Below are 27,541 nucleotides of genomic sequence, written 5' to 3' on the forward strand. Positions count from 1 at the left end.
CGGGCGCCGTGCGGAGCTGGGCCCTGGGCGCCTTTCCCCTCTCGTCGCCCGCCTGGCGCTCCGGGACGAGGGCAGGTCACCCTGCGCGGCTCCCCCGAGCGCCCAGCGGCTCCTTTACGGGGTCCCTCGCTCTCCCAGGGCGCATCTTTACTTTGATTTCTCTGCCTTCTAAACTATTTACTTTCCTTCAGTGGTCCAAAAAAACCTGCATCGGGTTTATAATTCCAGCAGCTGGAGGTGAGTCCCGCTCTGTGGGAGAGCTGGGTGCGGCGCCACCCCTCTCCCTGCTCCCCGCGGGCGGGGAGCTGAGAAACGTGGGGGTAACTCTGCTCCTCGGTAGTATCTGCTGCAGCTCGGCCATGTAAACTGGACGTGAGCCGTGTCGTAAAACAGAAATGTGTATCACTGTGGAGTTATTTACCAAAAAATTGATAGTAATCTGTTCCCAAGGAAAAAGAAAGCGCGCACCTTGGATAATTCCTGGCTAGGAAGTTGAAAATACATTATGTTGCACACTGAAAATCAGTGCGTTGGCCAGTTTCTCCTTACTTGTTATTCTCTGTTCCTGATTTCTTGCTGCTGCACAAGCTTACAAGCAGTAAATACTGCAAGGAAACAGCATCTTAATTGCTGCTGACCTGTTGAGGAGGAAGCTGGTGTTTTGTCCCAGGAGCTGGGTCTTCTGTCACTCAATAGAGGCCCCAACGCAAGAGTCCAAGTTGGATTCTCTACTATGAATGTACAGCTCCCAGAGCAGGCTTGACCCTGACTGGTAGGTAAAGTGAAGGCGGTGGAGCCTGAATCTGGGTGTGTAGAGATACCCACAGACAAGATTGAAAGTTGCACTGGGGTCTTGGGTTGGCATTCATTAATTCATAGACATTAGCACAAGCAAGGCATATGTTCTAAGGGCCAGAGCCCTGGATCCTCAGGATGAGGAGAGTACAGTCACGATCAGCATTGCTTCATCCCATTTACTAGCCTTTGTGACCTCTTTAGTATATTTTATTTGTTATTGTGAAACACAAGGGTAATGACATACGTGAGTAGGTGTTGATTCTGCTGTGTCCTTTTGCTCTGTGACCTTTATGAATATTCTAGAGTGACAGCTTGCTGATACTTCTTTTTTTCTGGAATTACAAGTACAAACTCAAAACTATACTGTACGTAGGCATCGCATTGCTTTCTTGTTGAAAGTGCTGGGTTTTTTTCACAACAGCTTCCCGCTAAACAAGGAAATTGTTGTGGAATACAGCAATGATGGATCCAAATTAAGTATAGTGTAAGGAAAATGCGTGTTTGAAAAACTGGAAAGAAGAAGACAAAGGTCTAAAAATCTTTCCCTCCTTGCTGAAGCGTTCTTCCTCTGTTCCTGGAGAGATTCTTGCCTGCCCTTCGGGGTAGTTGCATGCTGCTTACACTGGTCTCAGACTCTTGTGTTAACAGTTGTATGATTAAGGCGGTGCTTTGAGGGCATCAGAGCTGCTCAAGAACTTCTGGACCCTCCTACAATTTAATAAGCTTAAAACAGTAGCACCTGTCAGTCACAGGTTAAGTGATGCTCATTTTCTTTTTATAGGTAAAGTAATATGTAGGTGTCTAATAGAAAAATACTGGCAATGCTCCCCTACTTGCAGAGCAGAAATGGGTGGCGCTTATTTTATTAGTCTTATACTTCTGCTGGATACGCAGCTACTTACTGTGACTCAAGGTACAGTACAAATCCTTGTTGCAGACCTGTCCGCTGAATCATTCCTTAAAACAAAATGATGACATTGCCTTTGCTTTCCCAAAAGTGAATCAGTGTCAAAAGCAGTTATCTGCCTTGAAAATAAAAAATACCTTTGCCAGTGGGTTGTGGCCTTCCTAGCTCATCTGTATTATGTATCAGTCCCAGACTGAAACTAAATAATGGCAAAATCACACCATTTGTTCATATAGAAGATTTTTCTAGGGGGGGAAAAAAAAAAAAAGTTATCTGGGATCTTGGCCGATACCTTTCTAGATTTCCTGAGACATTGCACAGACACAGAGAATATCTCATTCTGGTACCAAGGAGATATAAATGACCCACAAATATAAGAATATTTGTGAGGAAGAAAAATGGTGTATCTGCAAGGAAAAAATACTGCTTAACAGTGGCACTTGTCTTAATAGCGTCTTATCCCCATATCTGTGGTTGTGAATGCTGCCTTTCTGTTATGTATGAATGGAAATGTAAGAATGATTGAGAATTTTTTCCATGTCCATAAAAATTAAATTCGATCGGCTTGTCATCAAGGGTCCTGTTCATGAAGATGGTTGCTTTGTCATGGCAGTTGCAATGACCTACCGCTGCTCTAACATGTAACAGCTATAAAGCATGGGTCTTTGCATGCAGGTGTTTAAAAAGAGTCATCCCAGCGTAGTTCGTTTTCTAGCAATGTTTCAAAAGCTGAGGGGAGGGTTTTAGGAGAGAAGAGGAGTATAACTTTCTTTTACACAGTGACTTGCTTGTGTATGTGTTAGAATTTTTTTTTTCACCTTTCCTGCACCTTATGTGTTCACTTCTGGCATGCCTATTCACTGTCTTGGCACACACCGAAACACAGAAAATACCATCTGAACATAAGAAAAACTTTTTTTACTGTGAGGATGGTTTAACGTTGGAGCAAGTTGCTCAGAGCAGTTGTGGAGACTCCATCCTTTCACTGAGCTGGAGATGGCTCAGGGCAATCTGCTGCAGCTGACCCCGGACCTCCAGAAGGGCGTTCCAATCTCAGCTGTTCTGTGACCATCGGTTGCTCAGCCCGCTTGCACTGCTGCAGTAATTCAGCACCCTCTCTGTGCAGCATACGTTCACCTGAACATGCTGAGCATAGCCTGCTGCTGTGAAGCATTAATGATTAAATACAAAACGATGACTAAATCACTGATGGGCAGTAAAGCACTTACTTTAGTGCCATTCAACTGTTCGCTTACTCAGAAATGTAAAGAGGTTGATGCTGTGTCTCAGGGAATAATAAACAAGTATTTCCATAGCTTCATGAATTGCAAGCATGTTATGTCGCGTTTTAAATCATCTATTTCTGAACTGTAGAAAATATTAATTGGGTAATATGGTAGAGAATTTGTTTAGAGTAGCTCAGCATCAATCACATATTAACGTGATAGGAAATGAGTGTTTATACTGTAAGAAGAATTAGAGTGCCAGCTTTCAAGTGGTCCAGAACATTAATCTTTCCAACTCTAGTAGTTTTGAGAAGCTGACTGCTCAAATAATCTACGAAAGATTGTTGAAAAGATGTTTAATTGATCACTAAATTACTCAAAATGCTTTACTTTTTTTTCTCCCGAAACATTAGCTTTAGATCAGTGGTCAAAAGAGAAAATAATATCCTTGTTTGTACTTTGATCTCTGGAAAATTACTTCTATTTATTGCTGTTGAGTTACGTCCATGGGTCTTAGGCTAGTTTTAATATAAGGGAAATGAATGCAATTTGAAGAACAGATGCCCTTCTACCTTTAGATATTTTACATTCTTACTGAGTCTACCTCTAATATGACATGCCAGAGCAAAAATAAATCTCTGACGTACATGTTTTATGTATTGAGACAAACTGCAGTTTGGCTGAGAACAAATACATAGGCGATGAAACCTGACCACCTAAATTGTTCCTGCACGTAAAGACATAAAATTTAAACTGAGTATGCGTTTTGTGCATCAAAATGTGCATAGGTAAATGTTAACATTTCCTGCACGTGTAAAGTGAAAACAGTAGTTAGTCTTGCTTAATAATAGGTTGTCTGCAGCACAGATTGTTTAAGCTTGCTGCAGAGGTGCTTGTAGTCAAAAAGAGGTGATTTGAAAATACCAAATTTGTCAGGCTGTGTGATTTTATCTTACAGTGTTATTTTACATGTGGTTTTTTTTTTTTTTTGGTATTCAAACTAAAAGGAATCCCTTTAACTCTCGTTCAGTTTCAATAAACAAGACTTCTGCTGCTCTTGCCAATTTATGCTCAGACACGTCCGTTTTATGACTTGATTTGAACCAATCCTTTGAGTGGATTGCCTTTCTAATCTTTTTTTAGGTCAGGGGAAAAATGACTTTCTATCACAATTATTCTAGTACAGCACATATTTCATTTTGAGGTATTGCTATTTCTTGTTTTTAAGAAGCAATATAATTGCAGTTTATAATAGAGTATGCTCCTATCTGGCTCCATTAAGACTAAGCAGTCTTTCTCTGATCCGCATTTTATTGTTACATGTTTTCTGCTATAGTAGTATCTTCTTTTCTCATTCCAGAGATGAGATTGCTCTAGAAAGAATGGTAACAAAATTAGTAAATGAAAAGTAACTCGTATTTTGATATTGTCCAGTTTGATTTGCAAGTGAGCTTTCATCAGTTGTAGAATGATTTGGACATGAGTGCTGTTTAGGAGCCTAACTGTTCAGCTCACCAGAGGTCATAGAAGAACAACTTTGAAGAGGAACCAGGTTTTTCTTCTTGTTCTCACTCCTTTTTTCTCTCTGGTCTGTGGAAGCTCTGTTCTCTGACTGTCCCTAGGCACTAGCCTGTTCTCTTACTGTAGGTTTGGACCCTATGAGCCGCTTCCTTTTCAAAACAAGAATGAATGAAAGAGCTTGTTTGCTGTCCTCCTTTGCTCTAGTTGAACAGGCGTTGTGTGTTGCTGCATTGCTGGGGTATTTTCAGCTGTCTCTTTTGAAAGTCAGTGAGAAGCTGCAGCTGCATGCAAGCCATGGGGAGGACAGAGAGAAAGTCTACACCAGGTTCTGAAATTTTAATTTTTATTATTTTAAAATTCTGATCTTTAGTTATTAAGAAGACTACATAGATGTCATGTGAACGTGGATGTTTTAATACAGACTGGAAGAAGTTCCATTAAATGCATAGGAAGGATTGGAAACATCAAAGGAAAGAATTACAATGGTGCTGCAGAGAATGCTGGAAAAATTGATAACCATTCTCATTTGGGGTAAAGAGCCCAACCAGAAAAAATGGCATGTGCATACTGAATTGGAAAGTAATAATGCTGAGAGATGGGATTTTTTAACATTTCTGCTTTCTAGCTGTTGTATAATGAAATTGAAGCCAATGTAATGCTTGCATCCCTAGGAAGAACTTTCAAAGTTCATCTGCGTGTGGTTTTTTTTTTTTGCATTTGAATGCCATCTTGAAGAAACTCTGGGTGCATGGGAGTGTGTTCGCTGAAAGCCTTGGAAAAGAAGTGAGGAAGGCTGAGGATACGATTAAGAGAACAGGATAAACGTTTTCAGATTTTGAAGCAGGGAGTCTGCAGTGTTGCCCAGAGGTGAGGAAGAGCCTGAGAGGTGCTATTGCAAATACCTTTGTCTATTTTGGGCTGACTTAAAGACTGTGAGCCCTAAAGCAGCATCTTCCCCCTTGCTAGTGGCAGTGTTTGGCTGGCTGACTGCACCAGTGCTGTTTGCATTTCTACCCTGCAGAGCTCTCCCATCTAGAGAACTCAGCTCTTCTTGCCTCCTTGCAAGACTGGCACAGAGAGTCTCTGTTGTCATTGCATTGTGTCTGCTGGTACTGCTGGGCTCAGGGCTGTGGGCAAGACAGGACGGAGAGAATGAAGGAGAACCTTAATGAAAGGCCAGAGGGGCCAGGGCTGGGTGAGCAGGAATTGTGTGTGTGGGGAGCAGCTTTTGGGAGCAGGTATGGGATATTGAGGTCCTGTCTGGCGGGGCAGATCTGTAGGATTTCTGTTGTGGGTTAGAGTAGGGGTGCTATGGATGAGAAAGCAGGGAGCTCCTTGGGGCATTTTGCAGAAGTGGTGTTCAGATGGACTGCCAAACATCCTTAGGGGAGGAGGAGCTCAGACTACCACAGAGAAGAGGGGATCTCAATCTAAGAGCTTTCAAAGGACTGATTTAAAGTATACAAATGTAGATAACATGGCTAGGAAATGTCCCAGTCCACTTAAGGCATTCATGAGTACCATACCTCCACTGTCTTACTCTTCACAGCTCCTGTGTTTGACATTTCACTTCTTGAGTCAGGGCCAAGGAGGGACAAGGGACTTAAGTAGCACAAAGGGAAAGGATTGATTTAGAGATCTATAAAAAGCTATAATTAAGAATTACAGAGCTTCTTTGAGTTGGAGCATTTATGCTGAATATCAGGAATAAGTAAAATAGCTCCAGCTTGTCAGGACTTTATAAATAAATCTTTTGGGATCATTTAGCTGGCACACTCTCTGATTTTTTTTCTGAAGAAATCCAGATGTTGATTTAGGAACAATTTTTATTTATGGATTTGATTTTGTTGAGATTTTTTGGCCTCCTCTCCTGAGGGGAGGTGTGATTCTGCAAGTGCGGAGATGCTGAGCGATCTCCCTCCTGTGGCCTCCCCTAGCAGTCGAGAGCACTGAGCACCCTTGGGGATTGAACTGCAGATGTGTACGCTCTGGAAAGTCAACTCAAAGACAGTAACAGAATTGGACCAGTGCTTAAATACATGCAATTAATAGGTTTCTTGGAGGGTGAAGAAGCAGATTGTGTCATGCTAAACGGCTGCTGCAGTAATGTCACACGCTGGCTTTCTTAGTGGTGCAGCCACAGGAAACTCAAGTTTGAGAATTGCTGCTGAGATTGAGTCTTTACGTTGACAGTCTGCTTGATCAATAATTACTGAACAGTCATGATTTATCTGAACTGTAATATCTCTATGAAGGAGGCCTGGGATGAATTTAAGCAAATGATGTAATTATTTGATACATGATTTAATGCATACTGTTTAACTTGTGTGAAAGTCGGTTTTCATTTGGCAAGGCACTGTGAAACACTTTTTGGTCCTTTGTCAGCAGAGCCAGGGAGTTGCTGATGCTTTCATTTTTTCTTGGCCCTTGTTAGTTTACAGGATCAGGCCAATTACATGAAATTGATCTGTACTCAGTGTGGGTGGGTTGAACTGGTGGCTCTTAAGGCAGCTAATTCACAACTTTCTCATACTTCCTTTACTGATCACTGTTAGTATAGGAGATGTCTATTTTTAACTGCTTTGGTTCCAAAGTGGCTGTATTAATCAAAATATACCCCTTCACTTTTTTCCTGTAATAAGGATATAGAAACACATAAATCCTTGGCATATTCCTTTTAAACAACGTATTGCTACTTGAAAATATGACCGATTTGTATTATGAAAAGACAGTGAAGTGATCATCTGCTTCTTTTTGACGCATCTTAACATCAAGCGGCTAATAATCCTCTTTCCTTCTGGAGTCTGTGAGATGGCTTTCCGTGTGGTGTTCTTTGGGTTACTACATCTAGAATATGGTGAGCAGCAGATCCCCCCATAGCACCAGTCTTGGGAAACCAAAAAGGGTAACTTTTCCTGATGATTGTTACAGTGTTTGCTGCATAATGTTTGGAGACTTGTAAATAATGTTGTTGGATGTGGATGTTGCCCAGATGTAAGGCTAAATTTCCTTTTAGTGTTTACTCTTGTGAGAAAACAGTTTTGAGGTATCTCATTATAATTTAATCAAATTTGTACCTAGGGAGAGGCTGAAGGAAACTATGTGGAAATAATGTGTAAGTTAATCTCTCCAGCTGTAATATTGCAATACAGTGATTCAAATTAAAGCCAACTTTTTTTTTTGTTGTTGTTTTGTTTTTAGTAGAGGATATCTTGCTTCTTGGTTGTTTTAACAGGCCTTTGATGCCACGTGAACCAAACTGGTATATAGAGATGTTTTAGCTTTCCTCCTTTTTATGCAAGTTTAATATCAAAGTGTTTAAGAAGAATATAACAGAAAGGAAACTGATCAGTCAGATGTGGTGACTTTAGAGAAGGAGTAGTCTTTATTTCTATATGATATATAAACTACTTCTTAACGTTTCAGGAAATTGCTCTGTCTGGGAAGATGAAATGTTCCTGGGCCAGGTCCTAGTCTCACCTATACAACAGCACACAGTGAACTGCATGGAAGAGATTGTTAGTCAACTGAGTGCTTTATTTACAAAAGCAGAAAGAAGATATCAAAGGATAAATTGCTGGCATACTGAGAATTCAGTAAATTTTAGTTTATAGGAGATTTGGGGCAGAGAATGTCCTGATTTACTTCTCTTTGTATAGTTTCAGTACTTGAGAAATAACCAACAGGATAGCGACATTCAGTGTTAATTCTTTAGCCTTGATTCTTAATAGACATAGGCTAGTTTTGTAAGAGAAAGTTATTTTGTCTGCATTGCCTTCCAAAAATGTTCTTGCCCCACCGAAATTCTATGGTATTGCTAAGAGCTAGGAACAACCTAATTTCAAGTTGAGTGTTTTCCTACAAAAACTTTTAACCTGTTGATAACTTCATTTCCCATGTAGGAGGGAACATCTTTATGCCTGGATCCAGAGGTCTCTGGAGCTTGTCTGCGGCTGATGTTCAAGAATGCTGCAGCTTGACAGCGAGTGTGCTAAATGAGTGGCAGACTGGCAGGGCAAACCACATCATTTGAAACTGGCTATTGATACTAGATCGCTGAAACGGCTAAATTGTTGCTTAGCATATTCCACAATTTAACATGCAAAGTATTTCATGTCTTTTCATTTTCACAGTCAGAGTCTTATTTTTTTTAAGTAACAGGATTAAAGGCATAACTGTAAACCATTTATTTCATTACATCTCTTTCATCATTATGAAGTTGCTTGGGGAAGGTGGATGAAAATGTCTGTTTCCCCTACCCATCCAGGCAGCACTGACACAGGATGAATAGCTTCCCAGTAACTCAGAGTGTAGGAGTTGAAACCGAGTTTTTTACATTCATAAAGAGACTCTGAACAGCCTGGACAAGGAATTTGTGGGGCTGAGGCACTGTAGAGCACCTTGGGAATGTGGTGCTTCCTCTTGCGCAGACTTCACTGGCGGAATGTTACTGCAGCCTCTCATTCTCTGAATTAAAATTCACCTCTGTTTTGAGAGCATTAGTTGGAGCTGAGATGTGCGTAGGCCTTGGGCGAGCTGCTGATCCCCTGCTGATAGTGGGATCCAGTGCTTTTAAGTATCTCTTCTTACAGCATATGTGCATTCTTCTCTCTTGCTGTCCCAAAAGTATTTGGGTGGATGAAGTCTTATTATTGAAATGAGCCTGAAACAGCTGGAAATGTCGAAATCAAAATGCTATTTGAATATCTGTCTCTGGCCTTAACGTTGCTCAAGTAAAGCATTTCACCACAAAATCTGAAAAATGCACCTAATGCAATACATTTTTAGTGGCAAAGAATTAGACGTGACTGTCATGACTCATTCTGTGTTTTGGCAGTTTTTTCGTGAGAGCAGAAATGATGCATGTTCTAAGTCATTCTCTGACATGACAGGTGAGGAGTCTAGGAATCTGTTTTAATAGATAGTTACAAACCTGAGTAATTAAAACTCCACTGGGAACATGCAACACACCGGTTCACAGAATTTTCTTCTAAAAGTCTAACTTGATACCCAAGAACCCTGTTAACACTTTGAAATCTGCATTTTCTATGCTAAACTGTTAATAAGTAAACCACTTTGACTAACAAACATGTTGAGCTTAGTGAGATTTTCATGCATTTTTACTCATCCACAAAACCAAAGAAGATTTTATGTAGGTGGTCTACTTGCCAGTTGACTTCTCTGGTTGTTGTGATGCTGCATCTGCTGAATTTTCAGCTCCTAGGATAGCAAGGCTTATGCAGTGATGCTTTCTGTGTCCATCTCCCTTTAATTTTCACTTCCCAGTAACTTCTGAACTCGAAGCTCATTTCAGATAAATTCAACGGGGGGACTGGTGGTTGTTTCCTATAACTGGCATTAAAACAAGCAGTGTGGTAGAGGAGTAGCGAGAGGGTACGAGGTTTGCTTGTCCCAAACAAACAGCAGACAATCCACATGAAAGACTAAATATTTGAATTTGTTAAGCATGGGAAAAGTTTCAGTAGGGTGGGAAAACAATTCTTACTAAAGACTGCAAGCCTGAGAGATAGACCCATTGAAAACCACACGATAGTAATTCCTCTGATTATGGAGGAAGAAGGAAGACCAAATAGTTCCTTATTCTTAAGATATGTAGAGAAGCTATTCCTGTAAGGCATACTTCCAGGCAGTTATTTCATCCCATGAACAGCTCATGATAAAAAAGTCTGTTGCGTAGGATCTAACATATGAATGTGATTCTGTGTTGGAAGCTTCTGAAACTGAATTGACATCACATTTGTTAATTTTCTCTTTATATACCTAGCGCCACAGTAGCCGTGGTTAGCAGGGAAATGAACATCTACAGACCAGAAGATTATAGTTGCCGAAGGATAAACTGGATTTGACTTCATTAGTGCACAAATGATAAGTTTGTGAGGAGTTATTATAGCATTAATCAACTTGATGGATTGGAAATATGACAGAACTGAAGCAGCATGTAATATTAGTGCCTATTATTCTACAAATTATGTCTTCACCTACAATCATAAGGCAAGAGTCATTGCCGTACATTAAAGACGTTACACACTTTCTCCTCTTGTGGAGGCATGTGACATCCCTTCAGTGATGCCTCCTCCTCTCTTCCCCCAGTGGGGGGTTCTGGTCTCCCTCAGCTGCATGTTTTCACCTTAGAGCTAATTGAAGGTGGCTTGGGAGCTGGCATTTGAATTTAGCTTGCACCTTATGAACCTGGACATCTCATGTACCAGTGTGTATTTACGCTTCTTGCTCCATCAATTTCATACTCTAAACATCTTGGAAGGAAGAGAGAGAGTAGAAATGGAAGGTGTGGGACGGATAGTGAGTGAGTGTTTAATTGTTTGATTTCCAGAGGATTGCACAGGTTTTGTGTATTTACCTTTGGCATCGTTGAACACAATCTGCTGCATGTAATTCTGAATGCATGCTGCAAAATATGTTTTCCAGGATATGAGTTATAATACGTGAATCTTAATGTGAAGTTGATTGTTTTAAAATCCAGTCTGTACAGTGGTAGCAAAATCAATTATCTGGTGTACGTACAAAGATCTGAAGGCCTCGGTTCAAGGCTTGTGAACATGTGTCTGCCTCATCCAAACACGGTCAGAATTGTGACCTCCCTCTGGAGACTGTCAAGTGCCAAGTGCAGGGGGTATTATTCGTTCATCATCTGATGAAATTTGGAGTTTAAGGTGTACTAATAACGAAGGCTGAAATTTTCTTGTGACAGTTTGTCCTCATTTTATTTACTTGTCAAAAGATACACATTAGTACAGGACCAAACTGTGAATGAGTGAATGCAGAGATTTTAAACGACCCTTGTCCTTAGCTTCCCTCAAGTTGGGCATGAGTTCCTGTGGAATAAAGACTTAATATCATGACTAATGAAATCAGGGTCAGCAGATACAGTTCATGAAAATCTGTATGTGATCAGTAGAATGTGGAAAGAAAATTTAAGCTGGTAAGGGCAAACAAGTTACAAAAAATATTCTACTTGTGTTTTAGTTTATAGCATGGATATGGCATGCCTTAACAGTGGTGTAGTTTTGGATTCTGCATGCCGAGAAGCTGATTTTTATATATCTATATCTGTATATCTCCATGGCTGCATATAGCTTAGTGCCAAGATCAGACTGGAATTAGTGTTTGAATTTCTTGTAGTATACCTAGCTGTTTTGTTGGAAAAGGAAAAGTTAACTTCACTTGTATGGGCCTGAAATATTTCAGCCATGTGCTTGTGTAAAAATAAGCTGCTTCCAGTTTGGGCTGGAATCCAAGAATTAGATATAAATCTGACATTTCAGTCTGAAGAGGGTCAGGCAAAAATTTTCAGTAGAAATGGGCCTGTGCAATTTGAAGTTCTCCATACTGTTTTGGGCATGTGAAAAGGATGTTTTTGCTGGTTGGCTGGAGTATTTACAAGATCAATGTACCTTCATGACTTAGTTACTTCCGTAAGTATCTCAGAGTCCAGCACTGATAAGTTTGCTGAAGTATAATAATAACATTCTTGATTTCCTCATTCCATTTGCTCTTGCAAGACTTCAGTGGACCTGAAGAAATGTATGTTAGATAAATTATTTTAAATGGTTAAGGCTGTACTACCGCAGACACTATCTTAGTCTCTTTTGATTTAAAGAAGTGAATGTACTTCCACCTCAAGAATTTTTACTCCAGGGCAAAACTTTAATGGAGGAGTGTAAAACCAATAACTGCTACAATAAAACATAAAACATTTTTTCATGACACTTAAATGTGATTAGTTGCCTTCTCATGCCCGTACTAGTATAGCTTTGATAGGCTCTGTGCCTTAATGTTAGAGGCAGTGACCTTTGCAAAACTGTGTACAGTGTTACAAGCTTTACTGTTCTGTGTGACTTCCATAAAAGTTCATAATTCATGAGTATCCAAAAAGAATGATAGTTAGAAAACTGTGCATTTGTTTCTCTTTGCGTTCTGAGGGCGAAGACACAAAGAATGACCTTTTTGAAGCCAGTGGCATATTTCTGTTTGAACCACACGTAGTTATTGATAGACATTATTGCTTTAAAAAAAATAATTACGTGATGAGAGCATTAGTTTTGTTACCAAATAGCTAGTTTGGGTAGAACCTAAGGTTTGAATTGGTATTTAAAAGTAGATTTTTAATCAGACATTAACAAGGAGTGTAATGGAGACAAAACAATGTGATGACCTGTTATCATAATGCTACCATTAACAGAAGTCAGTACTGGTTATTATTTTTGCCTTCCCATAAATTCAAGTGGCGTATGACTGATTTAAGTGCAATGGTTCTCAACTGGAAGATGTGATTGTCTTATTTCCTTGCCTTTTTTTATTTTTTTTTTAACAACTGTTCAACTGTTTTGAACAACTGACGATGCAGGTTTTTTTAATGCATATTGACATTCCCATTTTAAGGTTGACCAGGATGTCACTTCAAGCAATAGGTAGTCCCAGTTGTCCTGGTGGGTAGGTTTCTGACATGCCTGAGCACCTGCCTTTGTGGGTATTATATAGGGCCAGTGAGGACACAACTTTAAAAGGCAGAAAGCTTTTCCATTTCCCCAAAGCATTCTTCACACTTGGTTTGGAGGTTTGTGCCTCTCTCCTCTGTGTCTTGTTTTGTTTCCAGAATTCTTTGTTTAGTACCTTAATAAATAGTTTCTCTTGAGAGTGGCCGGAATTGTGATGGGAATGTGCACAAGGATGTCTTTATGGTGGAGGGAAAATAGCTGCTTTAGCTGCTTGAGAATTACAAGGCCATTCTGCAACGTAGCTTGAATTTTAGCTTTTCTTGCAACATTAAATTTTGGGACTTAGTTTTCTGCTCTGTGTTGTCCCTCTGTGAGCAGGAGAGAAGTACGGGAGGAGAGAGTGACAGTGGGATGTTTTTAGAGCAGGTTGAATCTGGCATCAGCATCTTTGCAGTTTGAGTTCCTGCTCTAGGTAAAGCTTGTGTTCAGTTAGCATCTGCAAGCGCGTTATTGTTTGGCTTGCTTAATTAATTCTTTTTCTTTCCACAGCCGCAGAGCCTTGGCCTGAAAATGCTGCGTTGTATCAACAACTGAAGGGTGGGTACACTGGTTTTTGCAATTAATAATTATTTTTAGAAAACACATTAAGTATGCACTAAGATAATTAACTGCAAGGAAGCACAGAAACTGTTAAAAGAGTCCTTTGTGTTGTTTGTCTGGTCAGAGGTTTTAGCTACGCTTGCATCTGCCAATATAAACCAGCTATTCATGGCCTATAAGGTCCTTGGTTTATTATTGACTCATTATATTGGCTGCTCTAGGCAGTGTAAAATGATGTGGTTGCAGGCACAGTTGGCAGATTTACTGCACCAATAGCTGAGGCAGCAGATTTTTGAAGTCTTGTGGTAAAGTGGGCTCTCAGTAAAAAGGAACTGTTAAAATGTATAGGCTAGGATGGTTCAGGCTCCCTTTAGCAGCTCTTCATATATCATCAGATCACATTATGGCCCCCATTTGGGGCTCAGCAGCCTGCTACAGTTGTCAGAAGACTGCAAAGTAATGAAGACTAATAGGTAGCAGCCCTAGTCTTCTAAGCATGGAATTTTTATTGCAGTGAACTTGTCATCTTTCTTTTGTGTGACAGACCTAGACACAGTGTGCAATATTAACTGCAAGCCGCTTTTATAGGTTTCTGAATGCTTTTACTTTTTAGCCAGAGGAGTTATGAAGATGCGGTTTTATTTAACTTTGATTAGAAGAAGAGTAATTGGCATAAAACTCAAGCATTTGGTTTTTAGTTGTGAGCGTTTTTTATTGTACATTGGTGGTAATGTATGATAAATGCAATTGCATCTGCAGGAGAAATACCCCTGGTATTCTTTTTTTTTTCTCTTTCTTTTTTTAATATTCATATCACAGGTTTTCTAGTCCAGCTGCATAATAATTATATGTGGGCTCCTTGTTTTATGCGTAAGAAATGCAACCCAGAATGGCTTACAGTTAACAGGTCAGTAGCTAAGTGGGTACTGGGTTTTGTAATTGTGTTTTTTGTTTTTTTCTTTCAACAGAGGAACAAATTTTGCTTTCTGATAATGCATCTTCCCTTGCTGTTCAGGTAAAATGTCATCTTTTCTAAACTAACAATGTTAATTCCATTTTATTTTTTGAATGATTATCTAGCTGAAGTAACTGTATTTAGCTAAATGAATAATTTAAGAATTATTTCTGTCAGAATGAATGACTTATTTCCTGCATCTGATGTGTTTTACATTGTCATTGAAGTGCCAGAGCCTAAAGGACATGAGGATTTTGAGACTCCTATATGGAGTGCTGCTGCTTGTGCTCAAATTTGTATTGGTCTATGTCTGTACAGTATCTGCCTGCCTACCTACTCTGAGAACTGTGCACAGTTCCCATCTTTTGTCACTTGATATGCTACTTCGTCTTGTAACATCTTGCATGATGCTTGCTGGCTATTTAATTCTCAAAGCTAATACTGCCCCAAAGTTGAGGCATATTTGCTTCATGCTGTAGGAATCAGCTCTCTATGTCTCTGATGGGTTTTCTCAATTTCATCATGTATACAGAGTTAAGATCCAATGTGGTTTTTAGAAACAGTCCATATAATTGACAAACTTGCATCTCTAATTGACTTAAAAGCACCTCTGTGGCTGTGAAGTCCATGTAAACTCCATTAACCTGTAAGGTTCAGTAACCCCAAATCTCGAGGGGATGTTTTCCCCATTAGCAGAGGGGGCCTGGCTGTCAGAAGCGGTGGTGAGCAGGGTGTCTGTAAGGTTCCTGTTCTTCAAAGCAACTTTGCTGCTGCTTTGTGTTAGTAGGGAATTGCACTGTTCCCCTGCTCCTTGCGTTTTGTGTGTGGTCTAGCTCAGAGCAGCTAGAGCAGGCAGTCTTTGACGGCTATCCAAAAAGGTCACATCTCATTTAGCCAAAGTGGGACACTTGGAGACTGTATAACTGACAGTACCAGTAAAAAGGTTTGGGATCATTTGATCATGGTAACTACTTCCAGGATCTCTTAACTTTTTTCCTCCCAGTCTGTCAATCTCAGAAATAACTCTCAGAGTAAATTCTATCGCAGCAAGAAGGTACCTTTATCCTTTGCTGGAAAGATGGGTCATCTTTGATACACCAAATAAATAAAGCAGTGTTTATTTGTTTGGGTGGTGTGTTGTATATTGTGCCTCACAGTAATGCAAATAAGTGTTTTCATTGCTCACTTGATCTTGGGTGTTCCTTTTTACTCCAGCAACTGTATTTTTTGTGGTTCTCATGAATTTTCTTACCATCTAGCAATACATATAGGTGTGGCTTATATTTAAAACGCAAAGAAAAGAAACAGCTACATAACCCTAAAATTTCCTTTTCTAATGCATCATTTTGCTTTACTGTTTCCAGTCCATTGTTATCCTACACATGTCACTTAGATGATAAATTAACTATAATATATTAAAAATGCTTGTTTTTCTTCAATATTCTCTAGCTGGACAGCTGATAGTAGCCATGACTATAAATATGGCTCTGGTAGATATCTGATCTTAAACTTTATAGAACAATTTTGTACTGGGGAATCATATCTGTTTTGAAGAATCTGTGTAACATGGTTGTGTCTGTGAAAGAATAGCTCTCCTTGGTGTCTTTGATCCATTTTGCAATGATACTAGGATCTGTAGTTACATATTACTAGCTTAGTGATCAGAAAGCTTTAAATATATCGGTGTGTTTTGCATTCCTCTGTTTTAGATTTTTTTTTTTTTTTTATTCTGATGAGAGCTTCTTTATTTTTTTACTGGATATCTTTTTGCAAATGGGGGATAGGAGGAGAAATAGGAGCTGGTACCTGAGACTTTTTTCCCCACTATTGCCATTCCTTTTCGCCCTGTTACTGATTTGGGGCAGGTGAATGTCACCAGAGCAGAAATGTAGCTTGTTGAATTTCCATGTGGTGAAAATGCATCAGGATTTTGAGTCCCTCTGATCAGAAGAGCATATGGAGTCAGCCGCCATCAAATCTTTAAGGAACCTGGCTCACAACAAGACTGTAAATGTGCAACTGATATTTTAGGTCTTTCTCAAAATTCTCTTACAGCACCTCTTCATAATGCTGCTCTGGGATAGCTCTTAGAGGACATACATACAGATAGTTACATATAAGATAAGAATAAAATCCAATGCCATACTAAGTAATTAGTCAGAGTAAAAGTTGACTGTTCTAAAATTGACAACCCTGCAATACAGATGGCATTTCATGTATCTCTTGTCAACAGAGCAGATGAAGCAGACAGCAGAGCAAGTTACTCTCAGTGTAGGTGTAACAGACTGTTGCAGGTGTTTTGTTTCAATTAATGAGTAGTGAGGGATGCAGATTGAACATAGGAAGTTGGTTGCGTCTTGCTGTTTTAATAATGATTGGACTTATGACTTCTTATTGTACAGTGAAACCTCAACTCCTGACTATAGCTACATGTCAGATAAGAGAGGGGAGGACAGAGTCTTCTGGGAACTGCTAAGTAACTGTGGTGGTGCCTTCAATAGTTAAAAACTAACCGAACCACCACCATCAACGACAAATCCCTCTCATCTTGTCGAACCTCTCTGCTGATTCTGGTAGGGTTTTGTTGTTGTTTGTTTTTTAATTCCTATTCTGCCCATTGTTGTTCTTGGAAACAGGCTAAATTAACAATTCCTTTTTCTTTTACTGGGTTCAGATTCTTTATATTTGCTGAAAATGCAACATAATTTCAAATAAGCTAGTGCATTATCTCTGGTACATCTTGGAGTTTGCACTCCTTGTTTGTTAACTTGAAGTAGTGTATTATACAGTCCTGTTGAAAGTGAAGCCCATTTGATCTTAGGCTGCAAATTCTTGATATTGAATGAAGTTTTATCTTCCCTGCAAAGGAATTAAAATCAAGGGAAAATACTAACCAGTAATGATTATCCAGCTACAGGAAAGAGAATGTTGCGCGAGGATTGAAGGCTCTGTTCTTCTTGTGAGATGTTCAGCACTGTTCCCATTAAAGTTAATGAAAACACATATACCTCCTGGGTAACATGACTCATGGTTAAAACCATTCTCCGCTTATTTATTGTAGAGCTTCAAAAAAAGAGCATTCCTGGTTATCAGTCTTAACACAGTAAAAAAAGCCACCAGAAACCAGAAGCGAATACACAACTATATTTCAATAACAAAACAACTCCACAACTTCAAGGAGGGGAAAACGGAGTTTGAAATGCATTAAAACTGAATTACCACAGGAGAGTATATTTCAGTCTGAAGCAGAGAGCCTGTCCAGGCCCCGTCCCCCTGTTGAAACCCGGTGCAGGTAAAGCCTTTTAGTTTGGTGCCTGGGTGGATGTAGTGTGGCTGAGTCGGAGGGAGGGGGTTAATACAGCTGTGCTGTGCAAGGCCTCTTGCCTCAAACAGCAGCAGCGTGGAGCATCTCTGTGCACTGTTCCAACTTGTAGGGAGGAGGAATGTGGATGTTGAGACTGCCTCTGTTATTACAGGTTCTTCTGAAATCTTGACGCAGGTAGTCTCTGAGTCTTGCTTAAAAGGCTGTCTGAAGTGTTCAGGATTGTGGAAATTCTCGTAGCTGTCCTGAGGTTATAGAGCCTGCAGCTCGTTAGGTTAAAATATGTATTAATTGCTTGTGCAATTGATGTCCTTGTAAATGGTCTTAATATATTCCAGGAAAGTGCATTTAGAATTGTCTGTTCTTAGTCTTGAATGACAGAAGGATGTTTGGGCAATTTAAAATTGTGTTACACAAACCAACTGCTTATTTACTTCAACAAGTAATCAAATAAATGTGTAAATCACATATGATTAATTGCCCTCGACAGATTTGTGATTTTTTTTTTTTTTTGTGTGTGTGTGTATGAATTGTGGTCTGGTTTTTCTCTAGACAAAATATTAGCAGAAATTTGAACTTGTTGCTGAGGCTTGAACAAAGGCTTAGTACTGAAATGAAAATCTGACAATCTCTTTTTTTAAAAAAGAATAAAAGCTGGAATTCTTCATGATGAGAAATGCAGTATCAACATAATCAATCTAGCAGCATTGCGTTGTAGCTGAAAGCATGCTTAAATCCCAAGCCATACAGGTACTGTTTGTGAGTGAAACATCTTTCATATAGTTCTAAGATGAAATTACCCCTGAATGAATAGCATCTTCATTTATCTTCAAAACCTCTGTGCTACCAGTGAATCTACTCTTTCCACATTCTGCAACAAGAATTACATTATACCATTAGAGCAGTGTTGTGCTGCAGTGTAAAATAGATTGTTTTGGAGAATGAACGTGGCTTTGCTATAAATTACGTTCACAGGTACAAAGGAATTTGTTATTTTGTTTAAAATAGTCACAAATATAATTAAGCTCTTAATTTATGTTAAACTACAAATGTGGCCATTACCATAACTGGATTAGGAATTTAATCTGTCACTCAAAGAATGATACTGAACAGTTTTCATTTATAACCTTAGACACACTATTTCAGTTACAGGGTCTGCAGCTGTTTGATATGAAAACTGAATTATTCTGTAGATTTGTTCATGGTTTTTAATTTTAAAATGTGTTCCTGCAATGAAGTAGAGAATAACTCTTTAGTTGTCATCACATATTGTCCTTTGTATGCTCATGAAATAATGTAAAAATGAAAACAGAAAACGCCTTTCACTCTTTCTTCACAACAGTATTGTGTGAGTGCTTTTAGAAGTGCTGCTGAATAAGAGATGGCTTGGAATGGCTCGTTCTTTATTAAAAACTAATCACGAATTGATCTTCTTCAAATGAAGCCTAGAGTGTGCCATGTGAAAATAGTGTTCGTCATGTTGGGGACATAAGTTGTGAACTATTTGAGTCTTGGCATAAGTAATTTCATTCTTGCCTCTGATCTCAGAAACTGCAATCTGGATGTGATTTACATCAAGTTGTAACTCATTTTTAATGAGTATATGTGTTTGCTCATATGTATTATTCTGAGAGGGGACTGGAGGGGAAGAGGGGAGCGTTGTGATGGAGCTTTGACAGGGTGATTCGCTGCCCGATGCTTGCTATGCTTCCAGTTGACGGTGTCCAAACAGCCCTTCCTTAGCTGGGGAGGGCAAAGAGGAAGGCAGAGCAAGAAAAAAAAAAAGGCACCTAAACCAATTAACTATATGAATAAACACAAAACTTCCCCCTCCCTTCTCTTATTCCTTCCCATTGTGTTTCACGCACAGTCATTTTCCATCCTTGTCGTCACAGGAAGGCACAGTGGCATCACTTTCTTGCATTGTTTCGAGGGCGGCAGCAGCAGCGGAGATGGGAATGTCGGTTGTGTGAGGAGGAAGGGGAGGGTGGGGTGAGTTGCCCTGTGGCCGGCTGTGGTTTCTGGGCTCTGGGCTTTTGAACTGTGCTAAAGCAGTGCAAAGGTGATCGCTCTGATTATTTTTTTTTAGATAATTGAAATCCAACGTACTACCTACATTTTGAATTTGAAATTGGGCAGACTATAAGAGAACAAAACAAGCCTTAAGTTGATTGTGCCCTTTAAGCAATGCTGCTGTTGTAAATGTGCTCTATAATTCTGCCAGGAGGTGTCACCTGCCATGATTGAAATGAATGATAGGCATAAGATTGTTGATTAATTTTGTAACAAGTGTCACTTCAAAGCTTCCTATCAGCCCTTTTCACATAGCCGCTGATACTTCATTCTCTTGCAGAAAAAAATATGAACTGGCTTGTTCCATGCTGACTTTGAAAACAGAGTAGCTCATGCCACAGGGACGGGAGAGCAGAATAAACCCCCATAATCCAGGAGGAAGCAGTTAATGACCTGCTGCACTACCTGGACACTCACAAGTCTGGTGGTGGATGGGATCCAAGCCAGAGTACTGAGGGAGCTGGCGGAGAAGCTTGCCAAGCCACTCTCCATCATTTAGCAGCAGTCCTGGTTAACAGGGGAGGTCCCAGACGACTGGAGGCTTGTCAGTGTGATGCCCATGTACAAGAAGGGCTGGAAGGAGTACCCGGGGAACTACGGGCCTGTCAGCCTGACTGCGGTACTGGGGAAGGTGATGGAGTGGTTCATCTTGAGTGTGCTCGCCAGGCAAGTGCAGGGGGATCAGGCCCAGACAGCATGGGCTCATGAAAGGCAGGTCCTGCTTGACCAACCTGATCTCCTTCTATGACCAGGTGACCCACCTGATGGATGAGGGAAAGGCTGTGGATGTTGTCTACCTGGACTTGGGCAAAGCCTTTGACACTGTCTCCCACAGCATTCTCCAAGAGAAGCTGGCGGCTCACGGCTTAGACAGGCGTACTCTTCGCTGGGTAGAAAATTGGCTGGATGGTCGAGCCCAGAGAGTTGTGGTGAATGGAGTTAAATCCAGTTGGTGGCTGGCCACAAGCGGTGTTCCCCAGGGCTCAGTTTTGGGGCCAGTTCTGTTTAATATCTTTATGAAGGATCTGGATGAGAGGATTGAGTGCGCCCTCAGTAAGTTTGCAGATGACACCAAATTGGGCAGGAGTGTTGATCTGCTCGAGGAGAGGATGGCTTTGCAGAGGGATCTGGACAGGCTGGATCAATGGGCTGAGGTCAGCTGTATGAGAAGAGGAGACTGTTAGCCTGCAGGGAAGAGAGACAGAGAGCATGCATGGGGGAGAAGCTGGCAGAGCCTGTTAAGTCAAATCTTTATTTTTTTAATACCTTTATCTGTTTCTCACATTAACCTCATCCAAAGAAAGGACACACTTTGTTCCAGAAAGAACTTAGAGAAAAGTTTTTGTAGCAGACATTATATTGAACATAAGTTACTAAACCGGACAGTTTTCCAGGTGTCTGCTTCAGTCTTTGACCAATGCCAATACTGCGCAAGAAATTGGGCCCCTGTTTTTAAAATTACAGAAATGCAAATAATCAGTGGAACATATGGGTATAGGAGGCACTCCTGCTGATGCTAGGGGAATAAACTCAGTTCTTCCCAATCTGAGATTTCATTACCCTTGTTTTATGCTGCATTAACTAGTATGAGCCATGAAATTACTCATTCCTTTTAAAAGCCTGAGCGTTTTGGTTTGATGTCCTTCAGGTGTAGTGAATTCTGTATATTTATGCTTGAATGAAGTTTCCTTTATTTGTGTACAGTCTATTGGGCAATCATCTCTTGATCTTCTGTAACATGGCCAAGGGGAAATAAGAATGTTAATTCTCCTCTTTATAAATTGATCCAAATAGTTAACTTTTAGTTAAGTTAGTTGTTAAGCATTAAAAAAAAAAAAAGTTTATCCTGTCTAACTTTTAAATACAGAATCTTCCTTCATTCTCCTGGGAAGGCTATAGTTGATTTCTTATTTAATGGATCACGCTAACAAAATAGGAATTCAGTTCTCTTTTACCTGCTTACAGTTTTTTTGGAAGAGTTGTTTTCAAAGTATCAAACATTTTCAGTGAACATCTTTACAATTACTTTGGACCAGAAAACTTTAGATGAAGTAATGTGTACCAGTTTTACTACAGACATGAGAGCTAATTTTTTTTTTCCTATTCTGAAGAGCTGCCGGTGTTGCAGTATTATTGCGTGAGAACCCTAGGTGCTGGAGGAGATCCAGGTTGAGGCCTACAATAGTCACCCTGTTCATTCTGTGCTAGTACATTTTTTTTTTTTTTTCCAGAGAAGAAGAGAGCAGGAAATTTAATGCTGTTCTTCGGAGTTACAAGCATCTTTGCAGGGTACAACAGTTAGACTGTGCTCAGTTGTGTGCCGCTTGGAATTCAGTTGGCCCCTTTCAGTCCCTTTTTAAGTTGATCAGCCAAATTTATGATGTTAACAATAATCTCTGATGTACTAGAATAAGCCTGCGCCCTTGATCTTTCAGATTGCTCAGCTTTTGATGCTGTGTCTTTGAAGGGGTGTTGATATCTTCATAAATCTCAGCAGAACTGCACTGGGGTGGTTTCAGCCTTCAATCTCTTGCCCTTCACTCTAAAAGCACTCGGAGGAGCTGAGCTCACTCCCATTTGCTGATGGTTTCTCTCGCAAGAAAAGCAAGGGTTTACTTGCCTCCTCAAATTATATATGTATATACATGTGAGGTACCCAAAGGGAAATGAGATGCTGGAATAATCAGCGTTGCACCGCATCTTTTATCAGAGTTGGAAGCCATGGGGGTCTGATAACCATCTGCACACCAAATGTGTGTGACATTCTCCATGAGTGGTCAAAAAGGGAACAAATTCTCCCTTGATCACTGGGCTAAAGCATTAAATGAGATAAACACTCCCCAAAATTGATGCTTTGTCCTATATTTTCTTTGTAGGATTTCTTTGATCTGTGCCAATTTCAACTATTTTGGTAACAGTTCATGCCACTTACTGTCTAACATCAGTTATTGTCTAAAATCTAATTTATCTAATTGAATGCATCAGAAAAAAAAAATGAGGTTTTCTGGCAGTGGATGTTTATAAGAATGCATTGGTCACGATCCTTGTCCATCTTTTTTTCTAAAAGAAACAATAATTTCCATAAATATGAAATGCATTCACTGTGCTGGAAAAGTCAAAACCACCTGTGTTATTAGTACTAATAATTTCCAAAGCCTGTCAGTCACATCAATGAAAGAATGTAAGTACTCTCATATTTTAAGCAAATTTTAAGGCTTATTTCTCTAGGCTGAGCCCTCATAGTTTGGGATAGTACTGTCTCCTCTTATCAGCTGACATGTATTTTTAGTCCTCTTGAAGGCTATCCAGTGGACCATTAGTTTAAGCTGGATCCAGAAATGGATCCTGATTAGTTCAGCAATGTAGATCTGAGAAGGATTAAACTTCTCTCATATTGTGGAGCTTTCCTTCATTTTCCTGCAGCACAATATTTAAGGAGCACTTAAAATTGAATAGGTCATACTTTGGGCACAAATTACAGCTCAACATACTGGTCTTTTAATTCCCTGGGCTTCTATCTTTACAAAGATGTAATAGCAGTTTTCAATTTTTATTTTATTTTTTTTATTTTAGGTTTATTAAATGATGTTTTCCTTCAACTCTTTCACTGTTCTGTTTTCTCTTGTGTTCGTATTTCATTACTATTTCACCACTCATATTAAAGCTCATCCTAATTAGAGACAAAGGCTGAAGTGGAATAGGTGTTGGCAGATGGATGCTGGAGGGGGCTGCTGGAACGGGCCTTGTAAGGCTGCTGGAGAGGCAACTCCAGTGGTCAGTGTTTCTGAACCTCACAGGAGGACTGCTGGGGTGAACGCAGAACCAGATGGATTTGCCCAATTTTAATCTTGAATCACTCTTCAGTTCCTCAAACTCAGTTCTTGTCTCCCATCTACAAAATGTTCATCAGAACTGGAGATGACTATTCCAAGGAAGTTTTCCCAGGTTTTTGGTTTGGTGTTTACTTCAGTGGCTCTTCCCACTCACCACCCGCTGAGGACAGACTGACTTCATAGAATCATAGAATACCAGGTTGGAAGGGACCTCAAGGATCATCTGGTCCAACCTTTCTGGGCAAGAACACAGTCGACACAAGATGGCCCAGCACCATGTCCAGCTGCATCTTGAAAGTGTCCTGTGTGGCGGAGTCAACCACTTCCCTGGGGAGATTATTCCAGTGGTTGACTGTTTCTTATTTCTAAGCTTTCTAGAATCTGCTCTTTACTATGCAGAATAGTGAACATTCTTATTTAGTTAATATTTGTTCCCACATTAGAGCTCAATTCTAGTTCAACCTCCTCTCTCTTTTCCTTATGAAGTGCAAAAAAGAAAAAGGCATACGGACCCAGTGTGTTTGCATTTCTGAGATGCCGAAATGGCAACGTATTCTCAATCCCCTTTGCACTAGGCCAGAGACTGAGGTAGAATTTCCCTGCCAAATGTAATAAAGGTCAATATTCCTTGTTCTGTGGATGTTTATTGAGAAGGAGAGAGAGCAAGATCAGGTTCAGATTTTTGATGGAAATTTGGCTGAACTCTTTACACTGAAAAGATTTTACTTACAGTTTAGTCTCTATGCTGAGGACTATTTTTCACAGTTACAAATTGTGTTTTTTGGTAGAAACCTTGTACTATGTAGGAGCCAATGTACAATACAATGTACAGTAGGCAATAATTTGCCGAGGGAACTCATGTAACCTAAGTGTTCTGTGCCAGCACGTCTCATTTTTGGCATACTTGTATGAGAACGTAAAAATAGCTCTCCGATCCACCTCATTTTGCTTAAATGTGTCTCAGCACTTACAAGCTTTTCAGTTATTTATGTGTTGCCCTAACTCCAGTGCAGGTCAGACTTTTAGTCTTCTGAATGTGCAGTGAGAATACTCATGGCAGTTACAAAATTCATCTCTAGCTTAATGCAGAATTGCAGAGTTAATTTAGTACCTTACTGCAAAGGAAATTCAGTTGGTAAGCCTAGACCAAATGAAACTTCACCTGTTTTTGAGATAAAATTCAACAGCTAAGGATTAAGAAGTATGGTACAAGTTCATTCCACTCCTCTTGCCCAGAGATGAAATTCTTTGACGCTGTTGTTCGATGGCATCAGTTCCACTGCAGCACAGTACTGTTGAAGAGATGTTGTTAGCTACTGGTAGAGCTTTCAGAAGAACCAAGTTTGTGTACCAGTTGAGTTAGAGTGCATGTTTTTGGTGGGTTACACTGTGTCCAGCAATGGCATAGGAGTATGTATGTAATCTAACCCCAAATCTCTGCAGTCTTGTCTCTTAGTTCTTTCCAAAAAAGTCACATATGAAGCCCCAGTTTGAACAGAAGAAGACACGATGTGTGTAGCAGTAGCTGGAACAGTCTGGTCATTGCTAGATCCTACAGTGCCAGCAGGCAAAGGAAGAGGTCTAGGACTGAGACAAACCAATGTCTTAAGTTCTTGTTTAAGAATTGGTCCTTTGGGTATTACTGTTTGCATGGGATTTGGGATCCTAAGACAGCAAGAGCATTGGTCTTTGGTGGACTCCGGTGGACACACAGACTTAGAAAGTGGGGTGGTGTCAAATGTGGCCAGTGCGTTGTATTTTCTTTGGGTCATTTGCTCCGTTAAGCAGTGATAGAGGTCTTGGTTGGGATGAGGTTTTGGCACTCTAGAGACTGGTTTATTGCTAAGTAGTGCAGGACTTGAGGTATTTGGCTGATGTTGACTATGGTATAATAATTGCCTCCCAAGCAGTGCTTTAAATTATGGTTAGGCTGAGGAAATCAGAAGCAGTAGAAACCCAGGTTTGTGGTGGGTTTTGCAGAGCCTCTTTACAGTGCTGAGGTGGACTCTCAGCAGCTGTAATCAGTATCTTGCCTAGCAGCTTGTGACCATAGTTCCTTGCTTTAAATTGGGATTTGAGTTTGAGTTGGACCTGCAAGATCCAACTGTCATAATGGCCTGTGCGGTTCTTGGATTTGGTTGGAAAGGGGCCAAAGCTTTTGGCTTTTTTCCCCTGGACCACAGTATCAGCACTTGGATTAGGGTTTGGGAATAAAGGACCTTAAGAGCGCAGGGGAAAGGAGAGGGGCTGTTTGGGTTTTGTTTGCTTAATGGGTATTACAGAAACCACAAAGTTACGGCTGATGCCAGTGTTAGTTCATGTCTTGTGGTCTCATTTAGTGAAGAAATGAGCAATCTCAAGGTTAAGGTTTGGGTTACTTTGATGTCTATGGTTAGGGTCTGACCGTCTGAAGCTGTGAGCATGCAGCTTACTGCCAGATCCGGCAATCTGAAGGGCTAGGAGGGAGCTCACGTGCAAAGTGCCAAGTTGCAGCAGCGTTTTTCTTCATGGTGGTAGCCGCCTTGGTGTAGGCTTTTTTAACCTCCAGCCACTGTGTGGTAAAATAATAAATAGGTGTAATTTAAGAATCTGGAATTCTGACCTGACTAATCGCAAAAAAAAAAAGAATGATAGGACTTCAGCTGAGATGTGAGAGACTCTAGAGGTTTAAGAAGTTACTTATTTGCTGCATTTTGTCCAAATTGCAAGTATTTTTCTTGATATTTTGGTATTTCAACAGAAATGCACTAAGGATTTTGTGGTGATGGCAGGTGCTGACAAAAATCGGTATCCTACTGAGAGTGCTTTGAATCTAAGGTAGAAAGAAGCAGTAAATCGATCACTTACACTCTCCATGAGTCACATAAATTACAGATAATAAATACTTCTTCCCAAAGCAGACGAGTGCTCTGACAGTATCATAGAGCAAAACTCCTGGCAGCTATTGTAAATACAATGTGGGAAGGTGCTGTGTGTGTTGGCTGCGCTACACAATGTGAACTTGCTTAGCCAGCTTTGGCCAGACGCAGTAAGTACTGTGATTTTCAGGAGGGGCAAAATGCCACTTAATTTTGTACAGCCACAGCACTAATAGTGTCTGTCAGATACCGCTTCGTGAAGAAAACCAGTAAAAGTAGATGAAATATCATTAGAAGAATTCCAGTCAATGGCTGGATGATAAACAGTTGTCTAAGGAAGTTAGAAAACCTTGTTTTTCTTTAACCTACCCTTCTTTCTTCCTAAAAGCAGGATGCAAGGAGCTATACTTCATAAGTGTGTGCTAAGAACTAGCTAAAAGATAGTCAAACGTATTGAGAAGATGAGTATTTGTCACTGGTGTATTAATGCTTTTTAAATGCGACTCTTTGTTTCCAGGCCTTTTTGCAAATGTGCAATCTGCCAATCCGGGTGGTTTGCAGGGCAAATGCCGAGTACATGTCCCCATCTGGTAAGTGTGGCCTTCATTTAGATTACTACGTTATAGCTCCATTTTGATACCATGGCAACTGCGCCTTGTCTTGCTGATAACAGTCGGTCAGTGCTACCGAGTGTGGGTTGCCTTCCCCCCTCCTCTCCAGTGCAGTTTCTCCGCTGTAAACAATTAAAGCAGTCAAATGCAAAGTAACGTCGGCACAAAGTGTAACTGCTTCTGCAGTACCTATATATAGCGTTCAGACAGTCCAAATGCCGGGCAGAAACCTTCTCCAGTGTGCCTGAGAGTTGTCGTGTCCTGAAGCAGACTGACCTACACTTCCAAAAGTGACTGTGTTCTGCATCCCAGTGAATATCCCAGTGAATGCTGTTACATTTTCCCATTGCTGGGGTGAGA

The 27,541-nt window shown here is 40.3% G+C and overlaps 1 protein-coding gene across 1 annotated transcript in view; it reads left to right on the top strand.

Moving 5' to 3' along the window:
- Positions 1–27,541, top strand: part of MTX2 (metaxin 2) — a 70,966-nt gene that overhangs the window by 35,401 nt on the left and 8,024 nt on the right. The window contains exons 4-7 of the mRNA XM_009640802.2: positions 697–772; positions 13,479–13,526; positions 14,498–14,544; positions 27,088–27,160. Of these exons, the coding sequence (XP_009639097.2) occupies positions 697–772; positions 13,479–13,526; positions 14,498–14,544; positions 27,088–27,160 (244 nt within the window). The remainder of the gene's footprint in view (positions 1–696; positions 773–13,478; positions 13,527–14,497; positions 14,545–27,087; positions 27,161–27,541) is intronic.

The sequence above is a fragment of the Egretta garzetta genome, unplaced genomic scaffold (genome assembly GCF_000687185.1).
Source record: "Egretta garzetta isolate BGI_Z169 unplaced genomic scaffold, ASM68718v1 scaffold16, whole genome shotgun sequence".
Taxonomy (NCBI): domain Eukaryota; kingdom Metazoa; phylum Chordata; class Aves; order Pelecaniformes; family Ardeidae; genus Egretta; species Egretta garzetta.